Source organism: Conger conger, chromosome 3, assembly GCF_963514075.1.
Source record: "Conger conger chromosome 3, fConCon1.1, whole genome shotgun sequence".
Lineage (NCBI taxonomy): Eukaryota > Metazoa > Chordata > Actinopteri > Anguilliformes > Congridae > Conger > Conger conger.
Genome location: NC_083762.1, coordinates 80,683,523 through 80,701,774, shown reverse-complemented (window position 1 = coordinate 80,701,774; position 18,252 = coordinate 80,683,523). Strand labels below are relative to the sequence as shown.

General features: G+C 49.8%; 1 protein-coding gene across 3 annotated transcripts in view; it reads right to left on the bottom strand.

Annotated features, from left to right (window-relative positions):
• rif1 (replication timing regulatory factor 1) overlaps positions 1 to 13,698 on the bottom strand; it is a 29,788-nt gene extending 16,090 nt beyond the window's left edge. Inside the window, exons 1-16 of one of the 3 annotated variants that reach the window (XM_061236999.1) lie at positions 13,548 to 13,698; positions 11,471 to 11,592; positions 10,831 to 10,909; positions 9,347 to 9,443; positions 8,686 to 8,816; positions 8,153 to 8,247; positions 7,385 to 7,574; positions 5,950 to 6,042; positions 5,443 to 5,581; positions 5,067 to 5,218; positions 4,205 to 4,316; positions 3,195 to 3,380; positions 2,675 to 2,785; positions 2,157 to 2,219; positions 1,672 to 1,775; positions 1,194 to 1,280 (exon numbers count right to left, since the gene is read on the bottom strand). In XM_061236999.1, coding sequence (XP_061092983.1) covers positions 1,194 to 1,280; positions 1,672 to 1,775; positions 2,157 to 2,219; positions 2,675 to 2,785; positions 3,195 to 3,380; positions 4,205 to 4,316; positions 5,067 to 5,218; positions 5,443 to 5,581; positions 5,950 to 6,042; positions 7,385 to 7,574; positions 8,153 to 8,247; positions 8,686 to 8,816; positions 9,347 to 9,443; positions 10,831 to 10,909; positions 11,471 to 11,592; positions 13,548 to 13,601 — 1,815 coding nt within the window. In that variant the 5' untranslated portion in view covers positions 13,602 to 13,698. Of the gene's footprint in view, positions 1 to 1,193; positions 1,281 to 1,671; positions 1,776 to 2,156; positions 2,220 to 2,674; positions 2,786 to 3,194; positions 3,381 to 4,204; positions 4,317 to 5,066; positions 5,219 to 5,442; positions 5,582 to 5,949; positions 6,043 to 7,384; positions 7,575 to 8,152; positions 8,248 to 8,685; positions 8,817 to 9,346; positions 9,444 to 10,830; positions 10,910 to 11,470; positions 11,643 to 13,547 lie in introns of all 3 variants that reach the window. The other 2 variants (XM_061237000.1, XM_061237001.1) reach the window with 2 other exon arrangements.
• Positions 13,699 to 18,252: the final 4,554 nt, after the last annotated feature.

Here is an 18,252-nt window from a genome sequence, read left to right as displayed (position 1 = left end):
CAGTCATGTACCTTAGCCACTAGGCTACAGGCTGCCCCGGTCGTGTACCTTAACCACTAGGCTACAGGCTGTCCCAGTCATGTACCTTAGCCACTAGGCTACAGGCTGCCCCAGTCATGTACCTTAGCCACTAGGCTACAGCCTGCCCCAGTCATGTACCTTAGCCACTAGGCTACAGGCTGCCCCAGTCATGTACCTTAGCCACTAGGCTACAGGCTGCCCCGGTCGTGTACCTTAACCACTAGGCTACAGGCTGTCCCAGTCATGTACCTTAGCCACTAGGCTACAGGCTGCCCCAGTCATGTACCTTAGCCACTAGGCTACAGCCTGCCCCAGTCATGTACCTTAGCCACTAGGCTACAGGCTGCCCCAGTCATGTACCTTAGCCACTAGGCTACAGGCTGTCCCAGTCATGTACCTTAGCCACTAGACTACAGACTGCCCCAGTCATGTACCTTAGCCACTAGGCTACAGGCTGCCCCAGTCATGTACCTTAGCCACTAGGCTACAGGCTGTCCCAGTCATGTACCTTAGCCACTAGGCTACAGGCTGCCCCAGTCATGTACCTTAGCCACTAGGCTACAGGCTGCCCCAGTCATGTACCTTAGCCACTAGGCTACAGGCTGCCCCAGTCATGTACCTTAGCCACTAGGCTACAGGCTGCCCCAGTCATGTACCTTAGCCACTAGGCTACAGGCTGCCCCAGTCATGTACCTTAGCCACTAGGCTACAGGCTGTCCCAGTCATGTACCTTAGCCACTAGACTACAGACTGCCCCAGTCATGTACCTTAGCCACTAGGCTACAGGCTGCCCCGGTCATGTACCTTAGCCACTAGGCTACAGGCTGTCCCAGTCTTGTACCTTAGCCACTAGGCTACAGGCTGCCCCAGTCATGTACCTTAGCCACTAGGCTACAGGCTGCCCCAGTCATGTACCTTAGCCACTAGGCTACAGGCTGCCCCAGTCATGTACCTTAGCCACTAGGCTACAGGCTGCCCCAGTCGTGTACCTTAGACCCTAGGCTACAGGCTGCCCCAGTCGTGTACCTTAGCCACTAGGCTACAGGCTGCCCCAGTCGTGTACCTTAGCCACTAGGCTACAGGCTGCCCCAGTCGTGTACCTTAGCCACTAGGCTACAGTCTGCCCCAGACTAACTCCGCAGTTAAGTGGCGTGTTTCAGAGGGGCGCTTACATTCAGCACGTCCATGTTGGCCAGCTGGTACGCGGCAGAGCCCAGGATCCTGTGTGGGATTCCCCGCACCGTGGCCTCCAGCAGACCCTGGAGCAGAGCAGAGGGATGGTTATAACTACTGCACACGGGACACACAACTTTTCTTCCATTAAATCATTATTTTACAATGTTTCGCAATTTGTGTTTCCCTTGGACTAATCGTAACATACCACAATATAATGCCAAGAACAGGCCACTCAGCCCAGCAATGCCCACCTTTTCCTACACCTAAAGTGCATCTATACTGCTCAATTTACCAAGAAACTAGATGCTGTCTAACACCATCACGCCTGGTCTAAAACATTACATTTTGTGAAACCATTCAGTGTGACAAATATATAAGAGAGGAGAAGAGCAATGTAGTTAATTTAAGCTGCCTGGCCTTGTTGCTGATTCACTTATTAAAGAAGAAAAAGAAAAAAAAACCACAAAGACCTACCAGAATGCGCTGGGCCGGCAGGGCTTCGGATTGGACAATGGACTCTAGAGCCTGCAGCAGGAGGGTGAGGACCTCGGAGCCAGGTCTGTCCTTCTTACTGCCTGCTGAAAAACAGGCACAGAGAGACACCATTTACCACCCTAATGAGAGCTCCCCTCTCAGAGCTGTGCATGTGTAATTACAACAGAACAGCCTCCTCTAATACAGGCTGTTTCCACACCCCCGTGCTTTTTAAAAATTATTTTTTATTTTATTTACTCAGGTAAATAAATTCCCCAGGTGTGTCCTACCCCAAACTATGGGACCAGTGGGAGGACTCTTAATTCCTTTATGAGCAAATCGTCAAAGCGCAACAGGACAATGCACATTCCTAAACTTCACTTCTGCTTCTGGTGCAGATTTCAGGTGAAAAATTCTGGAGGTTCCTGAACCTTCCAGGAGAGGTGGGATACCACCTTCTGCATTGGGGGTCCAAAGACTCTTACCGGCCTCCATCGCCGCGGTTACGAACCCAACAAGGCTCTTCCAGACCAGGGTGAGCAGGGCCTCTGTAGAAGAGACATGAATATTAATATCCTAAATTAATATGACATTGCAGCATGCTTAACCCTTTAAGGTGTGTGACCACAAATATGTTTTAAAAACATTCTGATGCTGATGTAGACTAATGTCAACTGAAAGCAATGAAGTTCTACACTAGTTCTAGAACACACTTTTTTCCCCTTTTTTTGCCAAAAAAACCCACTTGTGAAATGTGTCAAAATAAATGAATTATACAAATAAAAAAGCAACTCTGTTCTTCCACCTGGAAGGTTGGTGATTCAAGCCCCAGTGTAGCCACGATAAGTTCCACACAGCTGTTGGGCCCTTGAGCAAGGCCCTTAACCCCACCTTGCTCCGGGGGGGGGGGATTGGCCCCTGCTTAGTCTAATCAACTGTAAGTCACCTACGATAAAACCTTCAGCTATATAACTAATGTGCTGTACGGGGCCGCAGGGGGTACCTGGGGCGTCGCTCCCGATGCTGATGAAGCTGTCCCGGGCGGCGGAGATGAGAACACCGGCGTGTTTGGTGAAGGAGGAGGGGCTCGTGATGAGGGGGTGGGTCAGGGGCTCTGACAAACACATGGAGGGGGTGGTGTTATTGTGTGAATTCCAGTACCCCCACCCCACCTGTACCTCCCTCCACAGTGAGGCATGATGAGGAGGACCAGGGGCAGATTTAAAGCGAATTACAGGAGATTCTTTGAGCAGAACGAGGGGGGCACGAACGGAAAATCGACAAAGGACAAAGACGATAAAGAAGTATTGTTGGACAGTGTGGGATCAGTGTGTGGAGTAGCTTGCCAGGATATGTAGAGGAGGCAGAAACACTGGGGGGGGGGGGGGGGTTTCCAAGACCAGGCTTGATATGCTGCTAGAAACAATCTAACTTTCAGGCAAACTAAGCATGAGCAACACTTGAGTGGCAGGAGAAGCCGAGCAGGCTTGTGAGTGTTCAGCGTGACGATACGCCGTGCTCACCCAGGTTCAGCTGCAGCTTGGTCTTGGTGGCGGTGGCGGTGACCTCTGACCCCAGGAAGTAGTGCAGGAGCATCTCGAGGCCCAGCAGCTGGATGGAGGGGAAGGCGGGCTGGCCGCTCACGCTGCTCACGCTGCTGTTCAGACTCAGGCGCGACGCGGAGGACGGGGCGTTGAAGCCGTGGCCACCTGCACACACAAACCGCCGTTTATTCTTTCAGATTTTTCCATTTTTCTCCCAATCTGGTTGTTGTACCCTAATTTAATCCAATTAGAGCTAGTGTTAGACACACCGCCCACACCCCGTCCCTCAGCGGCCCGAAGGAGAGCGACACGCCTTCTTCAAGCCGTCTCGTCTCATGCTCCTGACCGTGATTCCGAGGCGCCCGGGGTGCTTATTATTGTGCGGCGATCTAATAACCCTGCCAAGTCCCTCCCTCTGGAGCAGCGAGCCAATTATGCTGCTCCACGTGAGCCGGCCAAACTTGGCACCACCGCAGCCCCTGACAAACCGGCATTTTAGCCAATCCCGTGCACACTGGGGACTGTTTTAACCAATCCGGTGCACATCAACATGAGTGTTGCACCGGCCTCATCCCTGACCGCATGCTCATGGTGAGCCGCGACGTCGGCGGTTCGAATCCGACCGTCTGACATTTGCTGCATGTCTGCTCTCCTTCCCTCTCCCTCTCTCTATCCCCCTCTCTCTTCCTGTCTCTCTATACTATACTGTCCAATAAAAAAAAAAAAGCTGAAAAAGGCCTAAAAAATATCTTAAAAAAAAAAATAAAAAAAAATAAAAAAAAATAAAAAAAAATAGATGACAAGCTAAGCTCAGGGCAGGCATTTCCCTTCGTCTCTTCCCTTCTGTCGCTCTGTGAAGTGCGTCTTTGTGACAGTGTCCTGTGAAAAGCACTATGCAAATAAAACTGAAAAAAAAAAAAAGAGTTCAGAGCCGAGACTAGCTCTCACTTCACCACAGGCAACCTCGGGCGAGACCCAGGGGGGCGTACCTGTTTTGGGCGTGGTCAGGGTTGCGTTCTGACTGGAGTTCCGCGAGGGCGTGGTCGCGGACAGGTGCGCGGAGTCCGTGGACACGGCAATCTGGAGCAGAGGGACTCCCACCTTCCAGCGGGAGAGAATATGAGCCACACAAACACGAAAACGGACCCTTTAGTCTTCTGAAAACTGAAACCAGTGATTATCGTCACAAATCTGCACCATTATGAAGTGGCACTGGCACGTATCACTGAGTGACTACACAACAGCTACGTTCACAAAGACAGTTTTTCGGAGTGACGACCGTATTAATTTAGCAGAGAGAACACATTACAGCATGTACTGTACATATGGTAACAGGAGTCACGCTCCTCATAAGATCACAGCTGGGAATACCGTCCCGGTGTTTCCTACAGTGCAATATGGAGAACTCCAGGGCATGTTTAGAAGGTGCTAGGCCATTACCTTGACAAACATACTAAAAAATGCCGGCGTGGGTTTCTGTATCCGCACGACAATCCGTAACAGACAGAAATAGTACATTGTTCGTACTTCTGAATTTGCTCATTTTAACCAATATAATTAATGGAGACAGCTCTGTTGGTTGAAATGCGGCGAAGGTATACAAATAATGCCTTGCTTCACACACAACTAGTTGTGTGTACTAGAACCGCACTGGACTTCTCAAACTAACCACATCCACACTCAAAGTTCAGTCGTCAAGCCTACATTTTTCAGGTTGTGACTACAGTTGGACACCCTCTGTCAACCAAACCGTGTGAACGTAACGCCATTAACCACTCTGAGGGAGGGCGACAGCCGTACTCAGCCACCGTGCAAACGCACAGAATACAAGCCGTGACGAACGAGCCTTACCTGTTCAAAGTTGACGGCCAGGTTGGGCCCCAGCCGGACCACCAGGTACCACCACACCTCCAGCTTGGTGAGGAGCAGGGCCTCCGTGCGCACCTGGATCGAGCTCAGGGGCTGCATGAGGAGCTTCAGCCGCTTCGCACTGCACAGGATCTCTGGGGAGAGGAGTCAGAGCCACCGAGTCAGAGTCAATGTCACAGGATCTCTGGGGAGAGGAGTCAGTGCCTGAGTCAGAGTGACCGTGACCGATCTCCACAGGAGGGGAGTCATAAGACTCAGTCACCGTCACGGGATCTCGACATGAGGCCCTGCTCACCTGAATGGACGCGCTGCTCACCTGGGTTGAGGATTGGCTCACCTGGGTTGAGGATTGGCTCACCTGGGTTGAGGGCGAAGTTGTCGATGAGGCTCTTCCAGGCGATGAAGGCGATCTTCTTGATGATGGGGGAGGAGCTGCGGAAGCCCAGCTCCTCCAGGTGCAGCAGGGAGTTGATGAAGGGGCCGCCTCTGTGCAGGAGCTGGGCACGAAAAACGTAAACATTTGGGCCTTATCACAGTATTCTGGGTTACTGTGACCTCGAGTCACTGCAAACCCCATCTGTGAACACGGAACGTGGACGAAGCTTGACGGCGAGCTGAAACGGAAGTTAAAGCAGCACTTTCCCCCCCATCAACGTTACAGAAAGCTACGCCATGGCGGACCAGCGGGCGGGTATGTCAATCAAAGGTCCGAGGGGTTCGACAGGTAGGATCGCCGCGCGCGATAGCTCCTCAAAACCACGGTCACAGGCTCTGAGAGGTGTTGGGGGTCCCTGGCGAGGGCCGGGGTCGTCAGGTTCAGCTCGCCCTGTAAAGACGCGGCCCGCAGGCCCGGCGGAGACCTCACCTTCCCCAGCAGCTTCACGAACAGCGGCCAGAGCTTCAGCACGTTGCTCTCGTTCTTCGTGGAGAAGAGCTTCTGCAGCTCCGGGATGAGCTTCTGCGGGAGACGAGAAGGGCGTCAGAAACACAGCGTCACTCCCAGCACAGGGGAGGAAGCTCTGAAACACAGCGCCACTCTCAGCACAGAGCAGGAAGCTCTGAAACACAGCGCCACTCAGCACAGAGCAGGAAGCTCTGAAACACAGCGCCACTCTCAGCACAGAGCAGGAAGCTCTGAAACACAGCGCCTCTCAGCACAGAGCAGGAAGCTCAGAAACACAGCGTCACTCAGCACAGAGCAGGAAGCTCTGAAACACAGCGCCACTCCCAGCACAGAGCAGGAAGCTCTGAAACACAGCGCCACTCAGCACAGAGCAGGAAGCTCTGAAACACAGCGCCACTCTCGGCACAGAGCAGGAAGCTCAGAAACACAGCGCCACTCTCAGCACAGAGCAGGAAGCTCAGAAACACAGCGCCACTCTCAGCACAGAGCAGGAAGCTCTGAAACACAGCGCCACTCTCGGCACAGAGCAGGAAGCTCTGAAACACAGCGCAGAAACTCAGCACAGAGCAGGAAGCTCAGAAACACAGCGCCACTATCAGCACAGAGCAGGAAGCTCTGAAACACAGCGCCACTCTCGGCACAGAGCAGGAAGCTCTGAAACACAGCGCAGAAACTCAGCACAGAGCAGGAAGCTCAGAAACACAGCGCCACTATCAGCACAGAGCAGGAAGCTCTGAAACACAGCGCCACTCTCAGCACAGAGCAGGAAGCTCAGAAACACAGCGCCACTATCAGCACAGAGCAGGAAGCTCTGGTAAGACAGACACACACACGCACAGACACGCACAGACACGCACGCACACGCACGCACACGCACAGACACGTACGCACGCACGCACACGCACGCACACGCACGCACACGCACGCACACGCACGCACACGCACGCACACGCACGCACACGCACGCACACGCACGCACACAGACATAAGAATAACCAGCACCACTGGGCAAGTTTTTTTGTTTTTTTTTGGGAGGGTTTTTGGGGGGGTTTTTCAGTTTACAAGATCTTGAGAAAGTCCAACGAAAATCCCCCGTCTGTGATCAATGTATGCTCCAACCTCTCTGGCTATCATTAAGGTAGTCTGCGACTCTTAATTATCAAACTCTGAGTGCGTGACCTCCTGTGCCCACAGCCTGAGACGTGTGCAGAGTGAGCATTCCCAGGAATGGAAGCAAATTTTATAAGAGACTCATTAAATGTGAGATGCACGACATCATCAGATTTTTTAGTCTTGTCGTGCACACGAGGCATTAACCGAGAGCAGAGCCACTCGCAGCACAAAACAGGAAGTCAGCGGCGTGGGACAGGAAGTAGCCCCGGGCAGGCGGACTCACGGAGGACATGAGGGGCTCGATGACGGCCGCCACTTCCTGCTGCTTCTGGAGGAGGAGGGGCATGCCCATCTCCAGGGCGGCGGCCGCGCGGAGGCGGACCTTGGAGGCGGAGTGGACGACCAATGGGATCACCAGCCTCGCCCACTGCACTGCCCCCTCCCCCATGGGGCCGGGCGCCTGCTCCAACAGCCTGCTCATGGGAAACGTAGTTTCAATTCATAACAGTAAATCTATCCACGAGATCCAACAGCCTAATCATGGGAAATGTAGTTTAAATGCATAACACCGAAGCTATCCGCAAAAACAAACAGCCTAATCATGGGAAATGTAGTTCAAATTCATTCTGCCAAACCTATCCATAAGATCCAACAGCCTGACCATGGGAAATGTAGTTTAAATGCATAACACCGAAGCTATCCGCAAAAACAAGCAGCCTAATCATGGGAAATGTAGTTCAAATTCATTCTGCCAAACCTATCCATAAGATCCAACAGTCTGACCATGGGAAATGTAGTTCAAATTCAGACAAACAACCATTGTTTTAGTGAGAGCGTGAGAAGGACCTCATCTCCAGTTTTGGAAACAGAAAATATAGAAATATATACTCAATATATAGAAATATATAATATTGGAAAATGTATAACCTCGTCGAGATATTGCAACACACAACACTACAGTTATCAGAAGGTCATGATATGTACACTACAGCATAGTGGAGGCAGAGGCTGGAGATGGTCATGCCTCTCTACCTGAGAGGTTAACGCGTACCTTATGACCACGTTCAGCGCCTCGTGCTCCATGATCACCGACTGCAGGTCCTCTCGCGACCGCACCGCCTCCAGTGTCTTCAGGACGTCTGGTACCTGGGGGGGTGGGGGGGGGGGGGGGGGGGGGTGAACAACGACCACAACTCAGTCCCAAACCGTCCAACACCTGACAGACCTAGACCTGGATCAAAAGCTCAGAACACAGTCCTGCTTCCCTCCTTCCGTCAGGCGACTCCTACAGGTCTTAATCATACAGCCCCTCCCGTTTCGTTCTCGAGGCCACGGGAGTCAAACCCCAGTCCTGGGGGGGGCGAGCCTAGAGGTCAGGTTTTTCTGTATGGCCGCAGACAGCCATCAGAACGGCCATGCAGCCACGATTGGTCAACACAAACAAGATTATGAATTAATAGGTTTTGTTTACATAACGAGCTAGGGTGTGTGTGTGTGAAGGGTGTGAGGTTGCTATGGTAACGAAGCGCAGCGTCTCGGCGATAAACCCGAAACGTCGCCGAACGCGCGCACACACACACACACCTTCCTGGCCACGACCTCGGAGGGAAAGGTCTGCTTGGACATCACCCAGAGCGCGCGAGTGCAGGTGTTCTTGTCCGTGGACTTCACCACGATGCTGTTCAGAGACGCCAGGACCTCCTCCATGAAGCCGTCTGAGAACAAGCAAACACAGGGGCTTCAATCGCACAAACTAACTTTGGCTTACAGGCCACATAACGTGCATCATTTAGTGAACTGCTGCTTCACGAATCGCTTTGCACTTCTTGAACGCAGCAAACTGCAGTCTTTTAACCATCAAATCGATTATTTTTGTCTTCTTTTGTTGTTGCTGTTTGCGTTACTTGTGGACAGTGAGGAATGAGACACATACATCCCTGTTCAACCCGTAGTCACCAGACCGGGGTTCAAATGGTAGAAATTTTGTTTTTGAATCAAATACTTTTTCTGTGCTCTATTGATCTTGCCTGGCGCATTTGAGCTTGCAAGGAGGAGCAGATGGGCGGGGTTTACCATTTTGGGATCATTTGACTTGTTGAAATACACCAGGCAAGCTTAGTCAAATGCAGAAAAGTATTTTAATCCAAAACAAATACCATTTGAACCCAGGTCTGGTAGTAGCACCCAATTTAAGGTTCCCCCCTAGCAGAGTGACTGTCCCGATGTTCTCCTGGCGGGACGGTACCTGGGATGCCGGAGACGATGGCGCTGTGGAAAACGCAGAACCCCAGAGCCTGCAGAGCTGCTTGGCACAGCTCCACGTTGGGACTGACAATGTGAGCCTAGAAAGTGGAGACACAACACGCTGACCCCAGCACGGCAACACGCTGACCCCAGCACGGCAACACGCTAACCCCAGCACCGCAGCACGCTAACCCCAGCACGGCAACACGCTAACCCCAGCACGGCAACACGCTAACCCCAGCACCGCAACACGCTAACCCCAGCACGGCAACACGCTAACCCCAGCACGGCAACACGCTAACCCCAGCACCGCAACACGCTAACCCCAGCACGACAACACGCTAACCCCAGCACGGCAACACGCCAACCCCAGCACCGCAACACGCCAACCCCAGCACCGCAACACGCTAACCCCAGCACGGCAACACGCTAACCCCAGCACGGCAACACGCTAACCCCAGCACGGCAACACGCTAACCCCAGCACGGCAACACGCTAACCCCAGCACCGCAACACGCTAACCCCAGCACGGCAACACGCCAACCCCAGCACGGCAACACACCAACCCCAGCACGGCAACACGCCAACCCCAGCACGGCAACACGCTAACCCCAGCACGGCAACACGCCAACCCCAGCACGGCAACACGCTAACCCCAGCACCGCAACACGCTAACCCCAGCACGGCAACACGCTAACCCCAGCACAGCAACACGCTAACCCCAGCACGGCAACATGCTAACCCCAGCACAGCAACACGCTAACCCCATCACCGGAACATGCTAACCAAAGCACCACAACACAAAAACTCCATCACAGCTTAAGAATCCGATTCCTGACAGGGATTCATAACCCATGAACTATCCGTTATCTTTAACCCTTTAAGGCAGTGGTCCTCGGACCTGGTCCTGGAGAGCCACAGTGTGTGCTGGATTTAATTGTTACTCAGTACTTAATTGATCAATTAAAGCCACTGAGTACAGCCACTGAACGTTCTAATGCTGATGTCACAATCACTACTGGTAACTGAAGGAAATGGGAGTTCTAGAATACGGAATTTTAAGAGAAAGAAACTGAGTACAGCCACTGAACGTTCTAATGCTGATGTCACAATCACTACTGGTAACTGAAGGAAATGGGAGTTCTAGAATACGGAATTTTAAGAGAAAGAAACTGAGTACAGCCAATGAACGTTCTAATGCTGATGTCACAATCACTACTGGTAACTGAAGGAAATGGGAGTTCTAGAATACGGGATTTTGAGAGAAAGAAACCATTCCAAGAAGCCTACTCTCCAAAGGGCTAAAACAAGAACTACATCCATGCAACCTTGGTAGGAATAACTTGCATTCTGAAACGACAAAATGAAAAATGATCCTGACCTCTCCCCCCCCCAGTTTCCGCTGGACTAAGGCATACCACAACTATCCCGAAAGGAAAAGCCAGTCAGCCAGTTCCCAGCATGCAGTAGGGGCCCTGTACTTACCTGGAAAACTTTCCCGAGGCGTGAAAAGTGCTTTACGACGGCAGGGAGGAAGTGCTTCCCATCCTCTCCACTCAGACGGCTGAGGCACACGAGAGAGAGGTCAACAACACGGTCCGACATACCCACCTAACACACCACTTACACTACATCACAGGAATGCAATCCACCAAGTTTCTGTTACATTTACACTTCTTGAAATATAAATAAATAAGTCCCAGAGGCCCCCCTGGGACAACCTCACCACCCTGCCCAGAGACCACCTCCCCCCCCTCCCCCCTGCCCAGAGACCACCTCCCCCCTCCCCAGAGACCACCTCTCACCCCCCCCTGCCCAGAGACCACCCCCCCCCCCCACCCCACCCAGAGACCACCTCCTCCCCCCTGCCCAGAGACCACCTCCCCCCTCCCCAGAGACCACCTCTCACCCCCCCCTGCCCAGAGACCACCCCCCCCCCCACCCCACCCAGAGACCACCTCCTCCCCCCCTCCCCCCTCCCCCCTGCCCCCTGCCCAGAGACCACCTCCCCCCCTCCCCCCTGCCCAGAGACCACCTCACCCCCCCCCCCCACCCAGAGACCACCTCCCCCCCCCCCCACCCAGAGACCACCCCCCCCCCCCCCGTGCCCGTGGGCGGGGCTTACTTGGCGATGGTGAGGTAGGCATCGGTGTGCTCCTCCTGCCCCACGGCGGGGTCCTCCAGGGACTGCAGGAGCGGGACAAGGCTGGAGGCAGTGGGGTGCACGGTCGCCATCATCCTTACCCCCTGGAACACAGCGAGGGGGGGGCAGCCAATCAGAGCTCACGCCTAACCCCCTGGAACACAACAGGCGGGTATCAGATATCACTACCCGAAAAGTTAAATCCCACTGCAGGGTTTCATGTCCCAACACACACCTGTGAATAACCGTAAAGAAGTCCCACAAGCTCCAAGGGTCAGCGACATGGCCACACCTGTTTGACCAGCAACTCTTAAACATAAATTTAAGGTTTGCCTTTTTCTTTATAGCAAAAATTATGTCAACAATACCCGTCTCCCCATCACCAAGACCCTTAACTGTAATATTCACGTATGCACATTTTCAGGGCCCAAATAAATACTGGGGACATTACATCAGACGTTTGGCTGAGGCTCATATCCAGAGTGACGTACAATAATAAAGTGTAAAATCATAACCAGGGACCAGTTAAACTTTAGCGATTTTTCAACAAGATAGCGAGTTGCCTCTTTAAATAAAAGTTTCCTCTCTAGCATCTAGACCTACACAGGACGTTAAAAGGCTGTCTGGTGACGCAGAATGCTTGGTTTCAGGAGACAGGGGCAGCTGCGATACTGCAGGACAGAGATAAGACTTCCTGATCTAGCGCACAACCTCACATCCACACCACGCAGAAGAACACCATGGCCTCCCCTGGTCAGGGTCACAGAAATAAAAACACTCACATTCTCTGAAAATATTGATGCCCAATAAGGACACAGATTTAGGGAATAAAGTTTTGTTTTTTTATCAGTTGTACAACAAGACTGTGGATCTATAATTATTTTTATTGTACCGACACTTGACTGTCTGCTATGTAGTTTGGTTATTATTAAGCCCTTGATTCTGGAACACAGCACCATAACAGAGACTGATAATCTTTAATTTGAAGATGAAAGCCCCACATGAATTTCTCAAAATAACTGCTTGAAGCCACTTAAACGACGGGAGCCCCGTATTTTTAACACACAGAATGTGTGAATAACGGTTTCGCGAGAGGCAATGCACTGACCAAGTTCACAACTGTGCAACACGTAGACCACCGAAGCCTTCGCAGTGCCATCAATGTTTGACAGCACTGCGATGTCAGTGCGCAAAAGTTACTTAAAAACAACAGGTTTTTGATGACCGAAAACAATCAAATTTGATTCAAGGAAGACTTTGGCATTTGTGCATTTTATGAAGAAATAAACTTTCCAAAACATAAGTGTCAGGCTAACATTAACAAAAGCTTTTGGAGAAACTAACCTTAACCCGAACACATCGTCAAAATATAGCAGTGACCCAAAGCTTTCCTGTGCACAGAATAGCTTGCGAACATATTAGCGTGGTTACAATGTGATTACTACGCTACTGTAGTGAACATCTTTACGTGATCAATACCTTAGATCAGACCATCATGAAATGCAAATGCTGGTTTTCTGCACTTTATCATAGACTACTGCAATTCATTGTTTACGCCACAGCGTCGCTCAAGGTCCTGCTACTGCTAATGGCTAGCATAAGTTAACACAACAGAGCCAACTTTATATAGAAAACTGCATTGCTGGTACAGGCCGAATAGCCTTTCACAACAAAGCAGCGAACTTTTGAAAAAAATGCAGTACTTTGCGATACTGTCTCCCAACAAACTAACGTCACCTAGATATGCGATACGAACAAGGCTTAAAAAAAAAAAACTGTTTGCAAGCTAGCCCAACCTTACCATGCAAAAAATGAAACAATAGACAGCAAAGTTAACATAACCTCGGCAAACATCTGACGAGGTACACTTGTTATCTACACAGCTTTTGCGTGGCAGTGAGCATATTATTGCGGAAAACTAAAAATATTTTTCGATCGCAGCGATTTAAATAATTAAATAAAACTAAGCTATGTTCCCTCCCTCCCCCTTAAAAGAACATTAGCAGGCTAGCTTTCCAAATGGTTAGCGAGCCACAAGCAACTAAACTAGCATCCTCACCTCGCTCAAAAATCTTGATATACCACTCGCAGCAGCGGAAAAGAAAGAGAACATGAACTATGTACCGGCCGCGTTAAAATCATGCAAGAAAATAAAAATATCTTCAGAGCGCAATGCCCTGCCCGGAGTTCCAATGTGTTTCTCTCCCCGCGAAAACGCTGGCGCCAAACCGCGCACGCCGAGCGCCCGTCACCTTTCACCTCACGCACTAGCGCCGCCCCCAAATCAATTATTCAGTAGTACGACGTGCTAAACTCCATTCACTGTGTTTTAGCCTCGACTATCTATACGTAAATGCGTTTAACTGGACTAAAATGCACGAAATTAAATCAGAAATAACCAAGTATTGTCAAGAATATATGCATGACAGCATCTTACCCAGTAAACGGTTTGTAAGGCAGTGCTTCTCGAAAGGGGTCCCAACAGGGGGCCACAGGATGTTGCCATGGCACCTGGAGATGATTATTGTTATTACTGAAAGCTGCTATCACAAAACATCAAGAAATAAGTAGTTATTCAGCTATAAAAATAACACAAAGAGAGCAGTAGAGTACATAAAATGTAATTACATTTTACTGTCAAATGATTGCTATGAAATTTAATAGCAAAATTTAAAAAAATCACTTTTATACCTTTATGCAGCTAAATGGAGTATGCTTGACTACTGTGCACAGATGGAATCACGATGATGACAGGCAGACAGGAGAGGATGCTGGAATATTGCTCCAGGGGGGATTGTCCCCTGCTTAGTCTAATCAACTGTAAATCGCTTCGGATGAGGCCCTGGGGCCCTGACAGCTGACTGTGGGCCATCTATGGGCTGAAGTAAACAATAATGTATGATTATTTTATGTTAACAAGTCTTGCTGTTGTTCTTGCTCTGGTTCCCCAAATCCAGGATAACCGACAAGCCTGTTTAGAGCCGCTGAGTGCTCTGAATGCAGGTAAGGCACACACAACCAATAATGAAGCAGCGACTCATTCACACCCAACTGGTCACAAAAGAGAGATAAGAGTAGATTTAACCCTATTGTCATTGCCTTCAAAGCCCACTGAAATGTGTCCTCTGCATTTGACCCATCCTGGTTACTGAGGAGCAGTGGGCAGCCACAGTGCAGCACCCAGGGACCAACTCCAGTTCTGAGGCCAGAGCCTTGGTCAAGGGCAACAGCAGGAGTATAGCTAACCTGACAAGCGTGACTCTAGGTATATATAAAGAGTGTATCTATCCATCTAGCTGTGCACGGGTCACCTCGCTACAGAATTGTTAGCCGGTTAAATCAGGGGGTGATTAGGTGGCAGGATGGAAGAGCCAGGCTGCGGATTTATCAGGACAGACATGTGGCTGGAGCAGCTTGCACAGGGGCACGGCTGCTGGCCCACAGATTTGCTTCTCTAAAGACCTGCTTCTCTAAAGATCTGCTTCTCTAAAGACCTGCTTCTCTAAAGACCTGCTTCTCTAAAGATCTGCTTCTCTAAAGACCTGCTTCTCTAAAGATCTGCTTCTCTAAAGACCTGCTTCTCTAAAGAGCTGCTTCTCTAAAGATCTGCTTCTCTAAAGACCTGCTTCTCTAAAGACCTGCTTCTCTAAAGATCTGCTTCTCTAAAGATCTGCTTCTCTAAAGACCTACTTCAGGCCTCACTAAAGACCCCATGCACCCTCAGCATTTTACCAAGGGTACTTTTACTCAAGCACAGGATGTGGCCTTCATTCACCGCTCAAAACAAGCAGGGCAGGACATGTCTCTTCCGAAAGATTTCTCATTGGCTCCCCCTGAACAGACACACTGCTGATTGGTTCAAAATGAAATCGCAATGTGTCTGTGAAACCCTATACAAGACCGAGGAGAATAATGTGGAGGGACCAGGGTGTGCCAGGCAAGGGCAGAACTACAGAAAGGGAACATCCTTACCTTTCATGGGCGGCTGTGAGGTGCGGATATTTAAACAAACAAGGACCGTATCCACGCAGCTGGGCTCTGTCGAATTCTTGCGCTCACCTCCGCTTGTTTTGACGTCGCGCGCATGCACGATCTTGCAGAGAGCTTGGAGCCCACTTAAAATCCTCTGACAAGCCACTCTTCACACTTAATTACCACTCCCGTCGAGCATCACCAAGTCCTTAACTCCCCGTGCACTCTAAAGAGCGGGGGGAAAAGACGTGGGAAGATGGCTAATGTTAACACACGGGGTCGAATGTGCTTTATTGGACTGTCACATAGTTTAATTTCACTCACTCAAATCCTAACGCCCAGTTTATTAAGTAGGTCAGCGACCCGCATTACATGCAAAGCCAAAGTGACGGGTGAGAATATCAATCACAGGAACCAGCTAAAACACTCTGGACCCAAAATGCTTTTCCACTTGAACAATATTTATGTCTCATCCAATCTGTCCACATCATTTTTAATGCTCTCGTCAATCTTCATAACTGTCAACTCAAAATGATGGCTACAGAGTATGAATATCGCTTTAATGAGGCAAATCCACTGGGTTAAGACTGAAGTACTGTGTTCTCCCACAGAGGGACGGAAGTTAACTTTCTTCTGAGTAGTCCTGTTAACTTCATTCTTAAAAACTGCCATATAAAGATATTAGTGCGTTTTTAAACTGAGAAAACAATATTTTGCAAGTTATGTGAAAATACTGTTGCACGCAGTAGCAAAATTGATGATAACATTCAAAAAAAGTTATTTCACATTGCTCAATTCAATACATCTGTTCATATAAAATTATGAAAGTGCTATTCATTCATTTTTTTTACAGGAACAGTTCCCGTGTAAGAATGTTAACAGCACTCTCACGTCTAATTAAAACAACACTTGATCCTTTCATTTCTGACATTTCTTTTTTTTTTTGGTGTGGTTGCTTTTTCCAGGGCGGAGGAAACCATCGAGTGATTAATACTCTCAATAAATTCCCAAGAATCTGTGACGGACAGGATAAGGGGACTTTTATTCATAGTTCTTATTTTCTGAATCGCCCACTGAAATTCTATGACATTACATCCTGAGAGGGACACGTGCCAAACCGGAGGTGTCGCCCTCTACTGGCAAAAAAAACGATGGACGATGAGTAAAACAGATTTCACCGTTCTCCTCCAGCCGGGACACACCTCTAAGTTTGACTTGGCTTCCCGCTGAGCTCGCGCTAAATAAACTGGACTCTGCCGTGACAAACTCCTGCAGAACGGCAGTTGCATTTTTAAAAATATACGTTGCGAGCCCTGATTCGATTTGCAGCCGCATCACTGCGCAAACCGCCCTACCTAATTCAAACATCAGCATATTAGAATAAATAAATGGCTCAGGCAGTAAGAGCAGTCGCTATAAGAGCAGTCGTCTGGCAGTCGGAGGGTTTCCGGTTCGATCCCCCACCCGGGCTGTGTCGAAGTGTCCCTGAGCAAGACACCTAACCCCCAATTGCTCCTGACGAGCTGGTCGGGGCCTTGCATGGCAGCCAATCGCCGTCGGTGTGTGAGTGTGTGTATGAATGGGTGAATGGAGAAGCATCAATTGTACAGCGCTTTGGATGAAGGCGCTATATAAATGCCTGCCATTTACCATTTACCAAATAAGTGAATGAAAACGGACTTACAGTTGCAATTCTTTAGTTCCCCCAGCAGGGTGAGCCATAGGACCGAGACCATGACGTCCTACACTGATTCGGGAGAGTTGGTTGTTGTTGAGCGTTGTTTTCACTCGACAGTACGTTCTCTCGGCAGTGTAGTCACTGCGGCAGATGCACCTACCGCGCATCTTCCACTGAAATTGATCAAAAGAGCAGTCGCTATTGCGGAATTAAGTGTACAATTTACAGTTCAATGGGGCTAACCCTGCCGAATTAAATTCTTTCTCGTTGGAATGCGACAGCGAATCGAATCAGGAGCCGCTAGCTTCCTCTCTCTAGGAGAGCCAGTTCCTCACCTCACTCCACCGAGAACACACACATTTACCTGACATGAATTAATCCACCCATACTTCTGACACCAGCAAAAATGCCTGATAGCGGAGGCTACGCCGAGCACATCTCAAACGAACGGGAAGATTACGGCCTGCAGAGGGAGACATACAACAACAAATATTTCTGTCTTTTCTTTTTGATTCTATGGGGCCCGAGGCAAGATCTGGAAAATGGGCCCAAAAATAATAAATAATAAAATAAATAATAGACAAAAAAAACACCGTGGGGGCCTCTTCCCAAAGCCGGGGCCTTAGACCGTGGCCTAATGGACAAGCTGTCTCCGCTCGCAGCATGAACACGAGTGCAGACCGTGAGCGCGGAGGTAAGGAATGTCTCACTTAAATTGATTCATCCCATTTGCTCTGCTGAGAATTCCTGCTAAGACCAGCTGGGATTCTGAGCTGGTTTGAAACGGTTTCAGCTGTGTTTTTGACACTTCCAGTTGTTCACAGCTGGTCTGGTTACGCCGGTACATTATCTGACTATATTGGCTAGTCAGCTTGCGAACAGCTGGTTGACCAGCTAAAAGTGTTGAGAACACAGCTTAAACCAGCGTGACCATCTTAGGCTGGTTTAAACAAAACAAAAGAATCACAGAATACCAATGAACACAGAGCAAGAGTACAATTCAGACATTTTTATTCCTGAAACCATGTTTTAGAGTGTTCCCAAGTGTACACCATTTTAAGCATCACTTCTGGGCCTAACTACTTTCCCGACTCTTCCACTTTCTCTTAATTCA